The 19,030-nt window shown below is 41.4% G+C and overlaps 1 protein-coding gene across 1 annotated transcript in view; it reads left to right on the top strand.

Moving 5' to 3' along the window:
- The window catches only part of KLHL31 (kelch like family member 31), a 94,410-nt gene extending 76,451 nt beyond the window's left edge, over nt 1–17,959 (top strand). Inside the window, exon 3 of the mRNA XM_085610851.1 lies at nt 14,729–17,959. Coding sequence (XP_085466977.1) covers nt 14,729–15,461 — 733 coding nt within the window. The 3' untranslated portion in view covers nt 15,462–17,959. The remainder of the gene's footprint in view (nt 1–14,728) is intronic.
- The last annotated feature ends 1,071 nt before the right edge of the window (nt 17,960–19,030 follow it).

Genomic DNA, 19,030 nt, shown 5'->3' with positions numbered 1-19,030 from the left:
ATTGGTAATTGTTTTTTTTTATTCCACTAGTGACGTTTTCATCCTTAAATAATATGCACAATGTTATGTCAGCACAGTAGGTTTTTACATGCAGACAAGGCATTTTGTAAATCAAATTAAACAATGGATTTTCTATAGACTAAGGAATAACCAACCTCTGCTGCTGAGTTTGAGATGCTTAGTTCATAGTCCATAAAAAATGCAATGTTTATCTACGCCCTTATTTCATGTATCTGCTTGGATGGATACATATTCATTCTCTTTTTAGGTCTTGCCTAGTAGTATCTTGATATGAGCTTTGAAAAAGTAGATATTTTTCATTGGTTCTTCTTACTGTCCTTTAGAAATACTGGCTTTTCATTGGTAAATACACCTAGTAATCCCTCCTTTTGTTCCGCCCTGGAGACTGGCCCTGCTACACGAAACCTTTCACTGGGCCATATGTTATCCTTCAGTGCACTACTTTGTCTGTTGCTCTGTCTTCACTGCTGCCCCCAGTTCACTTAATCTCTCGTGCCCTTTCCACAACACCTCTGGCCCCTCAGCAGCTTGTTTGTATTCTGAACAGCTGCTCTTCGATCCCTCTCATGGGCCTCAGCTGCCTCCTCTTCCCTATTTCCATTAATGAGCCGAGGAGGAACCTTTCACTTTAGTAATGCACAGCAATATTTAACCAGTGTTTATTAACAAGTAACAATGTATGAAACAAAATGTAGGTTTCTCTCGCAAGGACATTAGATGAGCACATACTACAACACTGCATACATTTACCAGGCCTGGAAAGTCACTAGAAATTAACATATTGTACAATACAGCATAGTAGGGCCTGGTCAGAGCCAGTACAGGTACCTATCAATCAGGAACAAAAACAATAATTTATTTGCATGACGGCAGCTCTGTGCCCTACAAGGACATAACTGGCATTGCCGCTTTAATGGGTCCCTTGAAACTGCCGTTGCTCTCTTCGTCTTGTTTTCCAAACTGTGATCAGCATAAAGCGTATGGCAGCGGGACTCCTGTGGTCTCCGTTAAATTCTAATTGAAACTACGCTCCTGGCGTCTGCAACTATTAGCTAACTTTCAAACTGTTTGGACTAGAAACATTTTGGGGGAGATGTGCACTTTTTGCAGCAGTAGAAGAATTAAGTTCCAAATATGGCAAATCCATAATTAAACAAAAAGTGACAGAAGAATCCCATAACTCCAGTGGCCTGGCTGTACTACAGAAACTCAAGCATCTAGGACTGTTGCCATGTGAGTGAGTTTGTATCGGGCACAGAGAAATACGGTAATTTGCCCAGGGTCACAAAAAGTGTTTGAACAGAGAGCTGTGATTAGAACGCACATCAACTGGTTCACAGACATACAAAGTAAGTCCAGTGGGGCCCAATCCATGCCAGAATTTCTGCATAACAGCTGGATACATGAGTGCCATTTAGATTTACTGAATGTTAATTAGTTTTATGTAAACACCCACATTTAGCTGTTTTCTTACTTGCAATTCATATCCTTGGCCATTTCAAGTGCTTTATTGTTATACCATGTGGGAGCTGTAAAAAATATACATCCCCATACATATAAATGTCGCAAAGGCAAGAGTATTCAATCCCACATTTAGCAAACAAATTGAGTGGGGGAAGTGTGCATGTGCAAACTGTTTCACATGACTGCATTCCGCTGAGGTACTATTGAGGAGCTGTAAGCTAGTTAGTTACCATGCCAGGGTACTGTCGTGTCACCATGCCTGACCCTGTCCAGGACATCCGAGTCAGGCATGGCAGGAAGCGGATGGGAGGGGCAGCGCGAGGGAGTGCCAGTAGATGTAAGGAGCAGATAGAATAAAGAAGTGTCCCCGTGTCATTTTCAGCGCGTGACATTAAAACTGGCGACGAGGGTGGGATGCAAAGTCACCCCCGAGGCTCACACGAAGAGAGAACGCTGCCTGAGGGCAGCTACGAAGCGGAGCGCGCTGCCATTGAAGCGAGTGTGCGCTGCCAATCGGCTCGTTCTACAGCCCACGATGAGAGCGCCCTGTGAGACAGACCCCTGAAGCTCCAATCGGATGAAAAGTGCACGGCATTGGGGTAAGAACACTGATTCCCCATTACTAAAGCCGGCATACAGAGGTTGCATCCGGTGGCCATTTTGAAGTCAGGCGCACCCCTTAAAGCAGCATTGTCACCAGTCCTGCGGCCATCTTAAAGTCAGGCAAATAACAGAAAAGCACCCCTGAGCCCGCCAAAATATATGTTGAAGTCTCGTAAACGCTGCTGGGAGTATCAGAGCGGACAGTGAAGATAGCAACACTTCACCATGACCACTCAGCCTGACTCCACACGAAATGCGATGCCAGATCCAGCTTCAGCTGCGCCACATGGACCCATACTAATGGGGGTATCATGCCTGCGTCCCCCCGATCCCTTAATATTGACTTCTGGAAACAGAATGGGCTCCAAGAGGAAGAGCTGGATAGAAGACTTCGAAGATTTCACGAAAGGCTCGAGAGTAAATGACCCCGACCATCAACTCATAGCACTAAGAAACCTGGTGGGTAAAGACATTGGACAAATAATCAGAGAACTACCTCCGGCAAATACAGCGTCGTATGCAGATATGGGAGAAGCTCTGAACAGAAATTTTCTTCACAAACGTAACCTAGATTACGAACGCTACACGTTCAATCTCGCGTCCCAAGAACGCGATGAATCCATGGGCGACTTCATTTCGCAACTAAAACGTCTGGCACTGTGAGTTTGACAACTTTAACACTGAAGATGCGCTTCGTCTACACATCATTGAAGGGCGCCAATCAGAGTCACTACGCCATCGGTTACTAAAGAAACATTACTCACTTGACGACATTGAGGAACTCACACACATAAATGATCAAGCCGAGGAACACGCAATGAAAATGGAAGCTGGGAAAACAGAAAAACAAGAGCAAGCCCTCTGAGTTCAATCCCAGACGGAAGCAAGATGTTGGTCAGATCATCGGAGGCCTGGTAAGTCTACGAGTTCGACCCGTGGTGGGACCAGAAGCGACAACGCCCAGAAACAACGGCCACACTGCTATCGCTATGGCCTGGACTACCCACATACAGACAACAATGTCACCGATGCGGGAGAGACAATCGCTTTGAAGCCATGTGCCAAACTCGTCGTAAAGAAGTAGGACTAGCCAGGCGAAGCACTGGATCGCGCCACCACATGAGGGCGGTGCATGGAAGGAGAGAGCGCTCAACGAGCTTGTCCAGATCCAGCACCCAGTCACAGGTCTCATATCGATCTCGCCAGTCGACATCAAGAGAATCGTCCGCCCTCACTCCCATATCGCAAGACAGTGACGAATATGTGTGTATGGTGGCAGACCCAGACCGGTTGAATAAATATCCCTGACTACACATTCAAATGGGAAACCATTCCGCCAAATTTGTTCTAGACACGGGAGCATCACTCAATTACATCTGCATGACGGAAAATGAGAGCATGTGCCCGAAGTCGAAGTTAGAACTAGCCGCAGTGCGCGTCTGCACTTGGATGTCCAAGGATCCATTGCCACGCCTAGGCCGATTCCCCACTTCGCTAACCTACAAGGACAGAACAATCCAGGCTCAAATTCACGTAATAGAAGGTCCTGAAGCTGCTGACTGTCTTCTCAGCCTACCCACAGCAGAACGGCGGAAGCTGGTAGAGATCCTATTCAAAGTTGACGACTCACCGGACATAATAAACAAATTCCCGAAACTGTTCTCAGGCCTAGGAAAACTAGCCAACGTCAAAGTCAAACTACACATAAATGAGCAAGTAACGCCAGTGGCTCAACACCACAGGAAAGTACCGTTCCACCTCCAACAAGCAGTTGATGATGAGCTTCAAGGCCTGCTGAGAGCGGACATCATTGAAAGGTCATCCGGACCTACTCCATGGGTGTCACCTGTAGTAGTCGTGCCTAAATGAGGACATGAGAACAAAGTGCGCCTGTGCGTGGACATGCGAGCCCCGAACACAGCCATTGAACGAGAAAGGCACCCGGGACCTCATATCAGCGACATGATCACTCGCCTGAACGGAGCGACAGTTTTCTCAAAATTAGATCTCAACAAAGGATACCACCAGCTCGAATTCCATGAAAAGTCGAGGTACATCAGCACGTTTACCACACATCAAGGACTCTTCAGATACAAATGCCTTAATTTTGGTATCTCTTCAGCGGCGGAAATCTTTCAAGAAGCTGTTCGGCGAGTGATCCACCACATTCCAAACTCATTTAATTACAATGACGACATCCTCGTATTTGGCGCAACACGCAAAGACCATGACAAAGCCCTAGACCGTGTGTGTCATGCCCTTCTGAACACCAACCTCACACTCAACAGAGACAAGTGTGAATTCTACAAGTCAACTCTCAAGTTCTACGGCCACATCTTCTCCAAAGACGGCATGAGACCAGATCCCGAAAAAGTCTTAGCACTCCCTGATACTCCACAACCCCACGATGTCAGCGACATTCGTTCCTTCCTGGGCATGGCCAGCTATTGCACCCGATCCATCAAAGACTATGCAACCATCAGCTACCCGCTGCGAGAACTCACGAGACAAGGCCAAACATTCCACTGGTCCAAAGCATGCGAGCATGCTTTCAACAAGATCAAAAGGGCTGTGAGCTCTGCCGCTCATCTGGCATATTTCAACCCCAGACGAAAAACTGAAGTCACAGTCGACGCCAGCCCCGTTGGCCTTGGTGCCATCCTAGCCCAGCATGATGATGAGAGCGACCAGCGTCACATCGTAGCATGTGCCAGCCGCAGCCTCACCGACACAGAGAATGCATATTCCCAACCTGAGAAGGAAAGTCTGGCAGTTGTGTGGGCATGCGAGCACTTCCATCCATTTGTATATGGGAAACACTTCACACTGATCACCGAGCATCAAGCCTTAATCACCATCTTCGGCAACCCACAAGCAAAGATGCCTCCAAGGATCGAGAGGTGGGGGATCTGCCTGCAAGACTACACGTACACTATCATTTTCAAACTCGGGAAGGCAGAGAACCCAGCGGACTACATATCACGTCATCCCCAAGTACTGACACAGACATGTGACTCGCTAGCCGAAGAATATCTCCACTTTATCATTAACCAAGCACGCCCACCTGCCATCCCACTGGACCCCATCATAGAGGCCACTCCCAAGGATGCCACACTCCAAGACGTCATGCAACGCATCCGCACAGACTCCTGGAGACACCTGGAGGACTCACAAAATACCATCACTATTCATCATCATAGTGCTTTATTCGATTTTTGTCACATAAAAAAATCATATAGGTATATAAAAAATTACCAATTAATATTTCCACTGATTCAGATCCATTTTAAAACATTTTCACGGTTACCATTTTTTCTGTTAAAATATTAATACATATATAAAATATCTCTCACATTTCATTGTTTCTAAAGGCGATGAGATCAGTAAACCAAAATTGAGGTTAAAAACATTATATAAATTTCAAGGTTATTTTTCAATTATTCATATAAAAAGTTTAAAAAGTAGTTGAACCTTACATTCTAGTCTCTTTGCGATCTTCAGAGAGAAAAGTTACAAAACCACCATGGTATTACAATCAAGGAAATCTAAGTCAATTTGTTTTCTACACTTGATTGTTTTCTTCAGAAATGAGGCAACATTGCTTATTAAACATTCATTATCTAAAAATTGGAGTGCAATGAAGGCTGGGTGGCATTGTCGCAGACCCCATATTTTTTATAACAACTTTTTTCTTAAGTCCTGATAGAATTTGCAAAACAACACAACGTGTATCGTCGATTGTGAAGACATTATCACAGGGGCAGTTCAATACATTTTTGGACCAATCATTAACCATTGGAAAACTAACCAACCTATGAAAGACGTTTAACCTAAAATGAGTAAGGACAAATCTGTCATACCCTTTTAGGGCATATTGAAGGTATGGTTGACTATTAAAAGATACAGTAATCAATTGGTTTGATTGGACTGTGGGTTTTATTACCTCGTTCGCAACTCTAATACTCTCCATATGCTGCATACACTGTTTTTAAAATTCTTTACATGAAATGGCGCAAACTGTCGAGGGGTTATGATAATATTCCGGTTTTCCAAGATCAATCATAAAATCCCTTATGTACCTCATCCATCCTATCTCTAGGGTATGTTCTTGTTTTAGGCTATCTTGTAGTGCCAACTGATTAAATGTATTTTTCTTTGACTTCCAAATCCGATGCCATAAGACGACCGGTTGCACCTTTATAATATCGGTAATATAGGGCAAACCTAATTCAGTATGACAAAGAAAAGTAGATGTGGTTCTAGGCACGGCCAATAGGTGCCTAAGAAACGCATTCTCCACTTTCTGTATTTCTGAAACGTTTCGATGGCCCCATAGCCCTGCCCCATATGTTGCGACAGTTATACATTTAGATTTGTAAATCCTAATTAATTCAGTTGGGGGCCTCTTGCCCAATTTTTGTGAGAAATTTACAAGAGCCGTCGTGGTTTTCATAAACAAAAGCTTCCTAGTGTTGATAGCTTGTCCCCTAGAACCCTTATCGACAATTAATATCCCTAAGTAGGGGTAGGTGGAAGTAGTCGTCAACTTCTTCCCATTTAAAAAAATATCCTTCTGCTTCTTACCGCCCCTACCGCAATTCATTACATACGTTTTTGTGATGTTTATATGTAAATCTAATTTCTTCATGAAAAGATTGTAGGATCCTAGTGCCCGCTGCAACGCCATTGGGATCCTAGCCATAATAACAGCGTCGTCTGCGTATAATAATACGGGTATTGGTCGTCTTTCCAACTGGGGTAGGTCCCGGCACTCCTCCAACATTGCCTTTTCTAGGCCATTTGTGTATAGTGTAAAAAGGAAGGGTGCCAGGACACACCCCTGTCTTACGCCTCTCTTCACCTGGAATGGTGTTGTACATTCCCCATTAAGCCCGTAGCAGAAGCAAGCTTTTGCGTTAGTATATAAAGCTTTCAGAAAATAGATTAAGGGAGACTCTACCCCCATTGTCACTAAAATGCTCCACAGTTTCTCATGGGAAACACAATCGAAGGCAGCGGAGAGGTCGACAAACGCCAAGTGTATTTTCCCCTTCCTTGCCTTCGTATATTTACCCATAAATATAGACAGATTAAGCCCTTGGTCAATTGTGCTCAACCCTTCCCTGAATCCGAACTGAAGGTCCGAAAGTATATTTTTCTCCTCAGCCCATTGTTGAAGGCAATTAAGCAGTATCCTGCCCGCTACCTTCCCCAATGAGCCCAGTAGGGAAATGTGTCTATATCAGGCTGGATCCTGCCTATCTCCTTTTTTGTAAATGAGGACCATGATAGAATCTGACCATGTTTCAATTAGTCCCCTCGTTGGGGCGGCATTTAGGACACGGGTTAGCAGTGGAGTCCAAAGATCTGGGTTATGCTTGTATATGTCCACAGGGACACCATCAGGCCCAGGGGCCTTGCTTCCCTTACTCGTGTTCAATGCTGCTTGATCTTCTTTCAAGGTAAAGAGGACATCTTTCAGGTACTTTACTACTTCATTAGCCATCGTAGATAAAATATCTTGGCTATCAACAACCACCTCTGCCTGTCCAAAAACGTTTGAAAAATGGTCCACCCTCTGACTTTCATCGATTGCTATTTCAATTGAGGGCTTTCCGTCTAAACTAAAAAAAAGAGATCTAACCACTCGCCAAAAAGCCCTACTGTCTTTTGTTATGCTGGCCCTATGCATATCCTCCCAAATGGATTCTTTTATTTCTTTTTTCTGCAATTTTACCGCTTGGGTATAGGCCCTCCTACTCTGCTTTATAGCTGTCTTATCTTTGTTATTATTATGAATTGCTTCTTTGAGTGCAGAATGGGCTTTCGTACAATCTGTGTTAAACCACCCCTTTTTCTTTACTGTCCCCCTTTTTTATCTCTACTTTTAAACTGTTTTTTATTGTTTCTGTTATGTGTAAAAAACTTTTGAGAACCATCTCCTGTGATATATTTTCGTTTAAGCAATTCATTATTGAATCCAGTGCCTTCCCGACCACTAACCTTGTTATTTTGTCTGAGTCAACCTTTTCCCACTTCAGTGAATAACCATTGACTTTGTCAATCTCCAAGTTAGTAAATATTTGGGCCCGTTCTTTGTTAAAATTTAGTTTTAACTTTTTACACAGTACCGTCACAGTTCGTGGAAAATGATCACTAATGACTATTTTATGCACTTTATATCCTGTTATACAATGTGGGAAACGATTCGAAAACAAAATAAAATCTATACTAGAACTCAAGCCTCTCCCATTAAAAGTCTGTGAAAAAGGGATAGGGGGTGAGACTAATGCATTAATGAAACCCAGATCTAACATGAATAGGCTCTCGTTTAAAGCATTACCATAAACATTATGCGGGAAATGAAATAAATTACAATTTTCCTCATCCACTAGTCCACATATTGTATCATTATTATGTGGACATATGGTGGTATTAAAGTCCCTGCCCTATACAATCTGGGCAGTCCCCGAGTTTGAATTCTGGATTTTTTGCACTAGGTATCTTATTTGATTTCCAGTATCTTCCACCTTTTCCTTTGCAATGCTATTATAAAAATTTACAATTTGTGATTGTCCATATTAAGGCCATAATTTGATAATTTGGTTCAGACGCTATAAAGGAAATTCGGATGATGAAGTCAATCTTGTTCCTCTAAAGAAGATAGTATTCTGAAACAATTTCTTACTGGAACATTATATATGGGCTGCATGCTACCCTCAGACTGACATGGTTTCTCTAAATCAAAAGAAGGGCGATAGAAAAAACCTAGGGGTAGTATATTAATCCCTCCCTCCAACAAGTTATTTCCCCCTTTCCACTAACTGTGGAGTGCGGAATGTTAAGACCACGCAGTCACCAACAAGACATTTCTTGTCTTTGCCTACCCATCCCACCCTACGTGCCATTTTAAATTCTTCGAACATTCTGGTCGTAAAGCCTACTTTTGTACTTAACCAATGCAATGACTTATTTCTAAGTGTTTCACATGTCTCGCTATTTTACGGCCCTTGCTGTAGTTCATTTGCAAGCACGGCTGTAAAAGGAGTACAAGCTGGTAGTAAATCCAGATGGCTTAATACTTGTGGGTGGTGGATTTCAGATTGCATTATTTTTAATTGGTCTTTGGGTAGGGATTTTGGATTACATTTTTTAGATGGAACGAAAGTTGACACAGCATGCGATTTCGTGTAGCATGTATTTATATTCCTATACGCGTCCCTGCCCTGATCTTCTCTCGCTTGGTTTCTTTCTGGGTCCCTATAAGTACTTGTTTCGTTCTTACTATGTTGTATTCTAGCTTGTGGTCTAACTTCTTCTTCTTCTGTTCTAACTAATAATGTTTGTAACCGAACCTCTACCTGACTTAACCTATCCTCAATATTGGTAAGTGCACCTCTTAAATACAGGTCTAAGCTTTTTATAACTGTAGTTAACTTATCCAAGTCATCATCCCTCTTGCTTGTCTTAATCTTTTCTCCCTGGTCAGGGGTATTCCTTGCAGCTACTTCTTCTAATCCCACTGTTTTATTCTCTGATCTATTTTGCTTATCAGATATTACTCTTCCTGCTATTTCTTTTCGTGCAGTTATTGATTTCCCTGTTGGTTCTGCCTCATCTCTTTTTTCCGTGGTTTTCTTAACTGGCCTTTTTTTCCTTTTTTGCAGGGGGTGAGATAATGGACTCGGGTCGCTAATTATTGTTTCATCTGTTACCCCTTGAATTCAGCCATTCGGTGGTATAGTGGCTAGTAAATCATCACTTTGTGAAATTGCCTGGGCGGAGATTTTATTTTCTGCGTTCTCTATTACCACTGATGAGCCTGCAGCTAATGTCTGTTCTACTGATGTTATTTGCTTCTCAATTGTCCCCATCGCCCCGGTCAAATAAGTCAGCAATGTTTGTTTTGTGGGCTTTTTAAATTTTTTTCCATTCAATGGATCATTTATTTGTGCTTTCCTTTTACCAATTGTAATTTAATTACTACCTGTTCCCTAGGTGCAATTATACCCTGCCCTACTTTTCTTCACGTCAGACAACCCTGCAATGCAATCAATATTACTCTAAGATATTCAAGCCCTGTTTCTCTTAGATCATAGGAAAAGAAGAATGATTTTCCTTATGCTGCTTATATTTCAATTGAATACAATCAAACAAATGTTTATTCAGTCCCACCGCCGTTTATATAGTTGTAAAGTTCCTACCGCATGTCCAGTTAAGATGACGATTTTCACAACACACTTCCAGGGGACTTTCGTTAGTATCCAAGAGAGTAGGCCCTGCCCGGCCTCTGAGGGCCCCTGATGGGCAAGGACGGGCCTGCCCTTGGCCCGGGCTTTGCCCGGCCGAGCCCGCGTGCGTCCCGTGTCGCGGGAGGCCCGGCGAAGCTTTATGCGCCGCCGGCTTGCGCCCAGGTGTTGCGCGGTTCCTACCGCAAGACTCGCTATGCCCCCTGGGAGTTGTGGTCTGGGGCAGTCCGCGATCAGATTCCGGTGTAATGTATGGGCAACGAAAAAGACAATTTGGCAGCCGTAGTGATGGTCCTCTCAAAGGACAGAGTAAATTAGCAGCAGTGGCAGTGGGTGTAGCAAATAGTTTAAGGCGTCCCTTCGCTATTAATATGCAAGAACTCTCATCTTTCAGACACGCCAAGGATGATCTCACAATCAGTGCAGATCGGTTGATATTGAAAGACAGAAAGGATTTTCATTCCTCACCAACTAAGACAAGGGACCATCAATCTAGCACATGAAGGCCACAGAGGGAGGCGTAGTAGCCACGAAGAAAGCACTGAGAGAGAGGGTCTGGTTCCCGTCCCTTGACCAAATGGTAGAAGCCACGCTTCAAGACTGCCCACAATGCCAAATAGTAGGGCGAGAAGAACCACACGCCCCACTGCAGATGTCAGACAGTGTGTGGCAACAAGTAGCTGTCGACTTCTTCGGCCCGCTAAAGTCTGGGAAATATGTCATTGTCATCATGGACGAGTATTCCTGATTTCCGATTGCACATCAACTGTCATCCACAAAAGCATCCGCCGTTATACCTATTCTTGACGAAGTGTTTGCAGCATGGGGAATCCCCAAGGTAGTGAAGACAGACAGCGGACCACCTTTCAATGGACACAAGTTCACAGAATTCGCAAATCACCTGAATTTTATACACCGAAAAATCACTCCTTTATGGCCCCAGGCCAAAGGGATGGTTTAGCGCTTCATGGCCACCCTGAAGAAAACAATACAACAAGCTGAACTGTCCCAGCGTGACATCCAACCAGCGCTCAATGAAGTACTGCGAGCATACAGAACCACACCACACAGCACCACCAACAGGTGCCCCGCCACCCTGATGCTCGGGAGGACCCCGCGCACCAGGATACCAACTTCAGATGCAGTCACACAATCCAGCCTCCTGACCTTGGACCACGAGACACTGATGAATCTCGATAGAAACAAGAAAGCAAAAATGAAGGAATATGGTGATGATCGCCGACATGCAAAGACATCTGACATTCAAGAAGGAGACTGGGTATTGGTGAAGCAAGAACGGCGAACTAAAACCGACAGCCGTTATCATGCTCACCCACTCCAAGTAGTGAAGAGAAAATGGACCATGATCACAGCTGCCTCCACAACCAAGAAGAAGACCACAAGAAATGTGTCGCACTTCAAGAAGTGCAATCCAGCGGCATACGGTCGAGAAAACGAAACAGACGGCGGCACGGACACCTCAGACCCAGGAGTGGACAATCCCGAAGAACGCCTTCGTGTAATCGACATGGATGAAACCAGAGAGAGGTGTCCTCCTCGCCTACCGGTTCGACTCATTGAAGAAACTCTAAAGAAGAGAAAAGATCTGGGGCAACTGACAAATCACAAAAGGGGGAGATGTCGTGTCACCATGCCTGACCCTGTCCAGGACTTCCGAGTCAGGCATGGCAGTAAGCAGATAGGAGGGGCGGCGCGATGGAGAGCCAGTAGATGTAAGGAGCAGATAGAAAAAGAAGTGTTATCTGCAGCTCGTGTCCGCGTGTCATTTTCAGTGCGCGACATTAAAGGTAAAAGAACATCATGAGAAGCGGCTAAGTTTCCCGCCATCTGCTGTCACGAAAGAACACGACCTATGGAAATGGACTGTCTTTGCAATTTTCATACTTCAAGCAGCTGCCTGAGTTTGTGTGTGCTTCTAGCAGCACCAAGTGTGCGCAATGAAGTCTATCACCAATATTTAAACATCAATCCGAACGAATGATTTGCTAATATGACATACAAATGCAAATCAAGTTCAGATTGCAAATGTCTGTCAACATGACCGCAATATTTTATTTAAGGCAATATGTTACAGTAGGCTACATTTATTTGATAGTAAATTGTTGTGTTGCAGCATTTATATAGTGCTTTACACTCCTGTAGAGGTTGTGAAGCACTTTGGTGATGCGTAGGTAACTGTAAAGACCTTTTGACTTGCCTCGTTTGAAGGGTGTGGCCTCTGAGGGAAGTGCTTCCTGCAGCTGGTGAGGGTCACAGACATGCGTTGAACATGTAACCCTGTTTAAGCACATGTGGAAATGTGTGAGAAATGGTGCAGTCATCCTAGCTTCTACATATCCTTCTCTTAGGCATGGTCCTTCTCAGAAGCATCATGTAATCGAAAAATGTAAGGATTTTAGAACTCTCCAACATAGATCCTGGTTTAGGTCTAGCCTAGAGAGAAAACGTTTTACCTGTCTGGCCACCCACATGCATTCACTAAAAATCATGAATAGAAATACATGCATAAATAAATATATAGACGGGCTTTGGATCGGCCTCTTCATTCACTGGTCTGTGACATTGTCAATCACATTTTGCTTCCACATACCTCTGCATAAAGCATTGGGCAATGGGTCAGCCTGCTTCAACCATTGGCTCTACTACACCATGAGTCACAGCATTGTACCAGATTATAAGTGAGAAGTAGTGCACTTCAGTACCAGGGCTTTAGGACAAACCTCTCCATTAATTATTTTAACTATTTTTTTATACGTTTATTTTCTTTTGCATAACTTTGCAAAAAATGCATGTTTGCTATCTAATACATGAACATTTGGGAGAGTTAAAGCCAAGCTATTCTTCAGGGGTGTTAATTCAGTCCATTTGGACTACTTCGCACAATGCCTGTGAGCAAACCAACTTGATGGATAGTTTTAACACATTTGTTTTTCTTTAAATTGGTGGGTTGCAAGAGCTGTGTGTGATTTCATAGAATAACGATTTCATGGAGTACCATTATTGAGAAACACCTCAACTGTTTAATAGAAATTTGCAGAGTGAATGGCCTTAACCATTTCATAGAAACAAATTCATAGAACGTTTTTTTTCTTTTCGAAATTGGCTTTTTCATGCTTATTTTTTAAGACGTGAATACAATGGTTTTGATTTATATTCTTTACATTGTCGAACAATTACTCAGATGGTTTTAATTTGCTGAACCTAACACCACCACTAAACAGCATTAATCCCTGACCCCTTTACAACCCATGCACACCTGCATTCCTACAGCAGTGGTCTTCCAACTTCTTAATGCTGTAAAACCCCTAGATTTCCCAACGCAGTATTATATAGGGGAAAATCAACCCTATGTTATTAACACTGTTATCATGAATTTTGTGCGTCTTTTTTTTTTACTATAATATGGTATAGCGTACACTTTTTTCCTACATGATCACTTCACTGCAAACAATAAAACCTAAGTAACAAACATTGTCATTTACAACGCCACTAGGTCTATCTCTCGCAAATGCAAGACCGAAATGCTTGTTTCACATGTTCCCAATTAGTTTCTGATTCTTCACAAGCGGGGTATTTAAATCTGAAGAACTGATGGAGTAGAAGCTCACCTGGTTACAGTGATGTATGTATATGTGCTCTCACACAACTACCATTCACTGCTAAAGGATGCAGGTTACTCATCCGAGATGACAGAGAGAGAGCAGTGGTGAACCTATGTTTCCATCATTGTACTGTCTATGTGTTCAATTATTTTCAGTGTTTTTTGTTGTAAGTACACCCCATCTTGTGGTAACTTCAGCACACATAAGGATATATTTACGATGAAATGGCGCAGCACGGGGCCGCATGCAAATCTGCTGCGATGAGCTGCATCATTTAAAAAATGCAAGGATGCACTGTATTAACAAGAATACAGTGCATCCCTGTGCTCATCTCTGAACTAAAACAGGTGCCTAGATACAAGGCCAGTGCTCTTGTGCCATGGTGCTAGGGTGCCTGTGTTGCAGGGATGATATTTCATGTGCAGGAAGGAGTCCCTTCCTTCACATAAACAATCAATAATGGCGATTTGCTTCTTCTATGTGTGCTGCAAAATGCATTCCACTGTCTCATTCCTTATTATGCACATTGTGGCTACATTTTACCATTTGTGGTTCATGTGTAAAAAATGTTTAAGGCTTTTTTGGCAGCAGAATATGCCTTTGGGTAAATCCTACCTCTACTCTTAATTTTTCGTTTGCTGTAAATAAAGAAAATACATTCCAGATTAAATGTAAAAGTGTATGCATGCAATAAAATATTTATATTAGGAATGTTCAAAAAATATAAATACCTTCTAACATTTTGATTTTTGCATTCTGTTTTTTCAGATACGATCCCCGTTTCAACACATGGATCCATCTAGCAAATATGAATCAGAGGCGCACTCATTTTAGCCTGAATGTGTTTAATGGCCTTCTTTTTGCAGTGGGTGGTCGCAACACTGAAGGCTGCTTGCTTTCTGTTGAATGCTACGTGCCATCAACTAATCAGTGGCAGATGAAGGCCCCACTGGAGGTGGCAAGGTGTTGCCATGCCAGTGCGTCTGTTGATGGCAAGATCTTGGTTACAGGAGGTTATATAAACAATGCATATTCCCGTTCGACATGCATGTACGACCCCTCCACCGACAGCTGGCAGGATAAATCTAGTCTGAGTACTCCAAGAGGATGGCACTGTGCCGTTTCCCTTAGCGACAGGGTCTATGTAATGGGCGGGAGTCAGCTTGGCGCACGTGGGGAAAGAGTAGATGTCCTCCCTGTTGAGTGCTACAATCCCCACAGTGGCCAGTGGAGTTATTGCGCTCCCCTTGCAACAGGAGTAAGCACTGCAGGCGCAACCTCTCTTAATGGTAGAATTTACTTGGTGGGAGGCTGGAATGAAGTAGAGAAGAAATATAAGAAGTGCATTCAGTGCTATAATCCAGACCTGAATGAATGGACTGAGGATGATGAGCTGCCTGAGGCCACGGTGGGAGTGTCTTGTTGTACCATTACTATGCCCATGAGCAAAACACGAGATTCCAGGGCCAGTTCAGTCTCTTCAATGCCCGTCAGTATGTAACATAATTACAATTAGGACTGTGCAAAATGAAGTATCATTAAGCAGCACCAGTATAGCCAAAATAGGACAATGATACATTTAAAGCCCCTTCTACATGACCCATGATAGTTTACCGTTTTTTTTTATTTAGAAGAAAGAAGTGTCTAAAACTTTGAAAAGCATCTCCTTATTAAAGATCTCTAGGCACTGATTTGAGCCACCGTAGAGGTTGTTCAGGAGGTATGCCATATACTTTAAAACTACTAATCCAGTGGAAAAAAATAAAACCAATTACAATTCCTTTGGTAAAATAAAACAATCTGTGAATAAAACTGAGGTTAAATAAGTCAAATGTATTATTGATCTGTCATTTGGCTGTATTGGTGTGCAAACACATATATGCTAATTAGATTTACTTTTATAATTTTTTCAACTATGAAAAGCAACAAAGTCTTTAGGAAGGCTTTGTTCTTGCAGGAAAATGGAGAATGTTTTAATCAGCAATGATTGGGTTTAGTATTTTGCTCTGTGAATTCCGATGCATTGTTTCAATTGCTTATCCTTCAGTATTGACCATTTCAGTGAAATGTATGGATAGCATGTGGCACAACCCCAAAATGTATTCCCTGCAGTTGTGCTTTCAATTCCCCATGCACAACACTGGAATGGATCCCTCAGGGATCTGAATTCTCACCACTGTACAATGTCTATTTTCTTAACCATAAGTCCTTGAAGCAAAATGAAGTATAAAGCCGATAACAATATGATTTTTCATATGAGGACTGTCTGTAGAGAACATGAGAGAAAAAAACAGGTTGGTATAATTAAAAATCCCAATATACAATTGCAGCTGGTCTTCTATACCACTGATATACTGTGCAATGTTGAAATATGTTCACAAGTTATAATGTTTAGTCACATTGTGTCCATGATCTGTGAATGTACCCAAGTATAATAATACATATGGGTCAAGAGAGTAAATGGAGGGCTACCTCGCAATCCAATTACAAGAAATCTGGCCCTCTGATTAAGCTGTTTGTTTATTGAACTCAAAACTAATAAGGTAGCTCATTTTGTCAGTCTTACACATGGTGTCACACATAAATACATTCATGTAGACTACGGAATTAATTGTTAATCACTCATTCAACACTGCAGCTTGTAAAGAAGGCTGATCTGTTTTGTGTGAATTAATTCATCTCTAAGTTTAGTGAGGAACATCTTTTCATCAATGTCCACCAAAGGCTTTTCACAAAGAGCAGCATTTTATTGAATTGTATATTATGGCTAAATATGCTTAGTTTTGAATTTTATTTTGGAATAAACAGCATATTTTAGTAATTAATGTTCAAACAATATACGCATAATTATGAATGTTGTGAGTAAATATGAATCTAGGCAACAAATTTGCTTTTTGGATTCAATATAGCAATATATATGAAGCCAAACTCATTAAAGAGGGTGTGAAATGAAATAGATATGTTTTGTGTCTTAACGGTACCCATAAGCTTAGTCTAAGGACATGAACGATAATACTCAGTGCCTGACTTTGATTGATATGTTATACAGACATTTCCACTTTACCTCAATTTTCACATTATGAAAAATGTTATTCCTCACAAAAAAGTGGGGTAATACTTGGTAATGCTAGATTATTTTAGTTTCATTTTATGCATTGTGAATGCTATTTTTGTCATGTGGGTTAAATTGAGAGTTGTATTCCTCTGCCAATAAAGTGCCTTAGAAGGGTAGTCAGATTTTGTGCATAGCAAAAGTGACGCAGTTACACTTTCTATAATGACCTTGAAGAACTCACACCTCAAAAGGAGTTGATAAACTCTAGATCAACAGCATACGCTAATGGCTAGTTTCAATAGTCTTTCGCAAACAAGGAGTGGCTTGACCACAAGCTGTAGAAAAGCAGTATTTATAAAGAATGTACGTAAATACAGAGAGAGATGTGCCCCAAATCACTAGAAAGCACGTCCAGAAACATATCACATACAATATACTTCTAAGTGAAACAAAACGTAAGTAGTATAGTGTGTTCAGAAAACTTTTGTTAATCAAGAAAAATGTTGATAGACTGCATCCATTTTCTGAAATACCAAATGTATCTGGGTGCAGCATAGAATTTAGGTGGCAACTAAGCATTGCCATATCTAAATCACGCTCCTTTGTAGTATTGAGTACTTCAATGTCCTCTTCAAAATAGGTCACTTTCTACTGAAAGTTAAGTTCACATTGCAGACTGAATAATAAATAGCGAAAAGCCCACCACATGAACTAAACAAAATTGGACCTTTAACTATTAATGTAAACCTAGAGTATACATAAAGCAGGGCATAATGTTTTTTTAAGGGACGGGCTTTCAGGGTTGTATACTGTAAACACAATTTGCCATGTTTAGGAGCACTGCTTTCAACCATTTTAATTATTAAATAGTCTGTTCTAATATTATCCATAAACTTGTGAACTGTTTGCATAAAGCAGCATTTTATTAAAACTGTGAAAATGGATTGTAAAGTAAGTTAGTAGGTACATTTTTTCTTGCCTTATTACATATGAACTTCACATCATATATATCAGAATGTTGCAATATAAAGCATTATCTCTGTGATTGTTTTTTAAATTAGTTTAAAAAGGGTGTGCTGGACTTAAAAGAATACTTACTGAACAAATGCATTACAAAAGGCTAATGCTATTGAATTTGGGATCAGTTTTAATTTTTATATGAACTTAATTTGAATAGTAGGAAAAATGAAGTTGGAAATCAATTACTGGGTTTGGACAGACACATACAAAACTATTTTCCAGTAGTATCCAGCAAACACAATGGTCGCGTGGGACATCTAGATTTTTTTTGTCTAATCCATTTAGCATGCTCGCATCTTCTAGACCATTTTGTGGTTAAAAAAAAAACTAATGCTGAAATTCATCACTGGTGATTGAATCTAGGCCCATTCTATCTAACTTCAGTCAGAAAATGCATCAATATCAATAAATCAGCAACACACATATATATATCATATCATTCAAGGGGTTTTATTTTTAACATGCTCTTTCTGGACAACTAAAGGTGAACTCTAAATATTTGATCTTACAAGATAGAACTGCCTCAAAAAAATCCTCATACTGCTTATTCTCTTTGACTTCGATCTTGGAACATTTCGTGATGTGTTTGTACCAATGTTTCTATAGTGATTACATTAACAATTAATACCTCTACAAAAATGTTGCAAACCATTGCTATATTTGGCCTTCCATAGGGATAGAAACTTTGGGCCTGATTTACAAATTGAGTACGTTTGCACTGTTGAGTATGTTTACTACCTTTCAGTAGCCACAAACTGTGCTTATGTAGTAGCTTACAATTTTGTAGTAAGGCCGACTCTACACATGGCCAATAGAAAATAATGGTGGTAGGGACTTAAAATAAAACCCCATCGGAAATAATGCTAATTTAAATTAAATTATTTAAAATAGTTATAAATGTAAACAAATATAAATTAATCTTAAAAAATATATACAACTAGTACATATCTATTATCGAATAATTATAATGGAATAAAAATGCACACATTTTATTT

The sequence above is a fragment of the Triturus cristatus genome, chromosome 6 (genome assembly GCF_964204655.1).
Source record: "Triturus cristatus chromosome 6, aTriCri1.1, whole genome shotgun sequence".
Taxonomy (NCBI): domain Eukaryota; kingdom Metazoa; phylum Chordata; class Amphibia; order Caudata; family Salamandridae; genus Triturus; species Triturus cristatus.
This window is presented reverse-complemented; position numbering and strand designations above follow the sequence as displayed.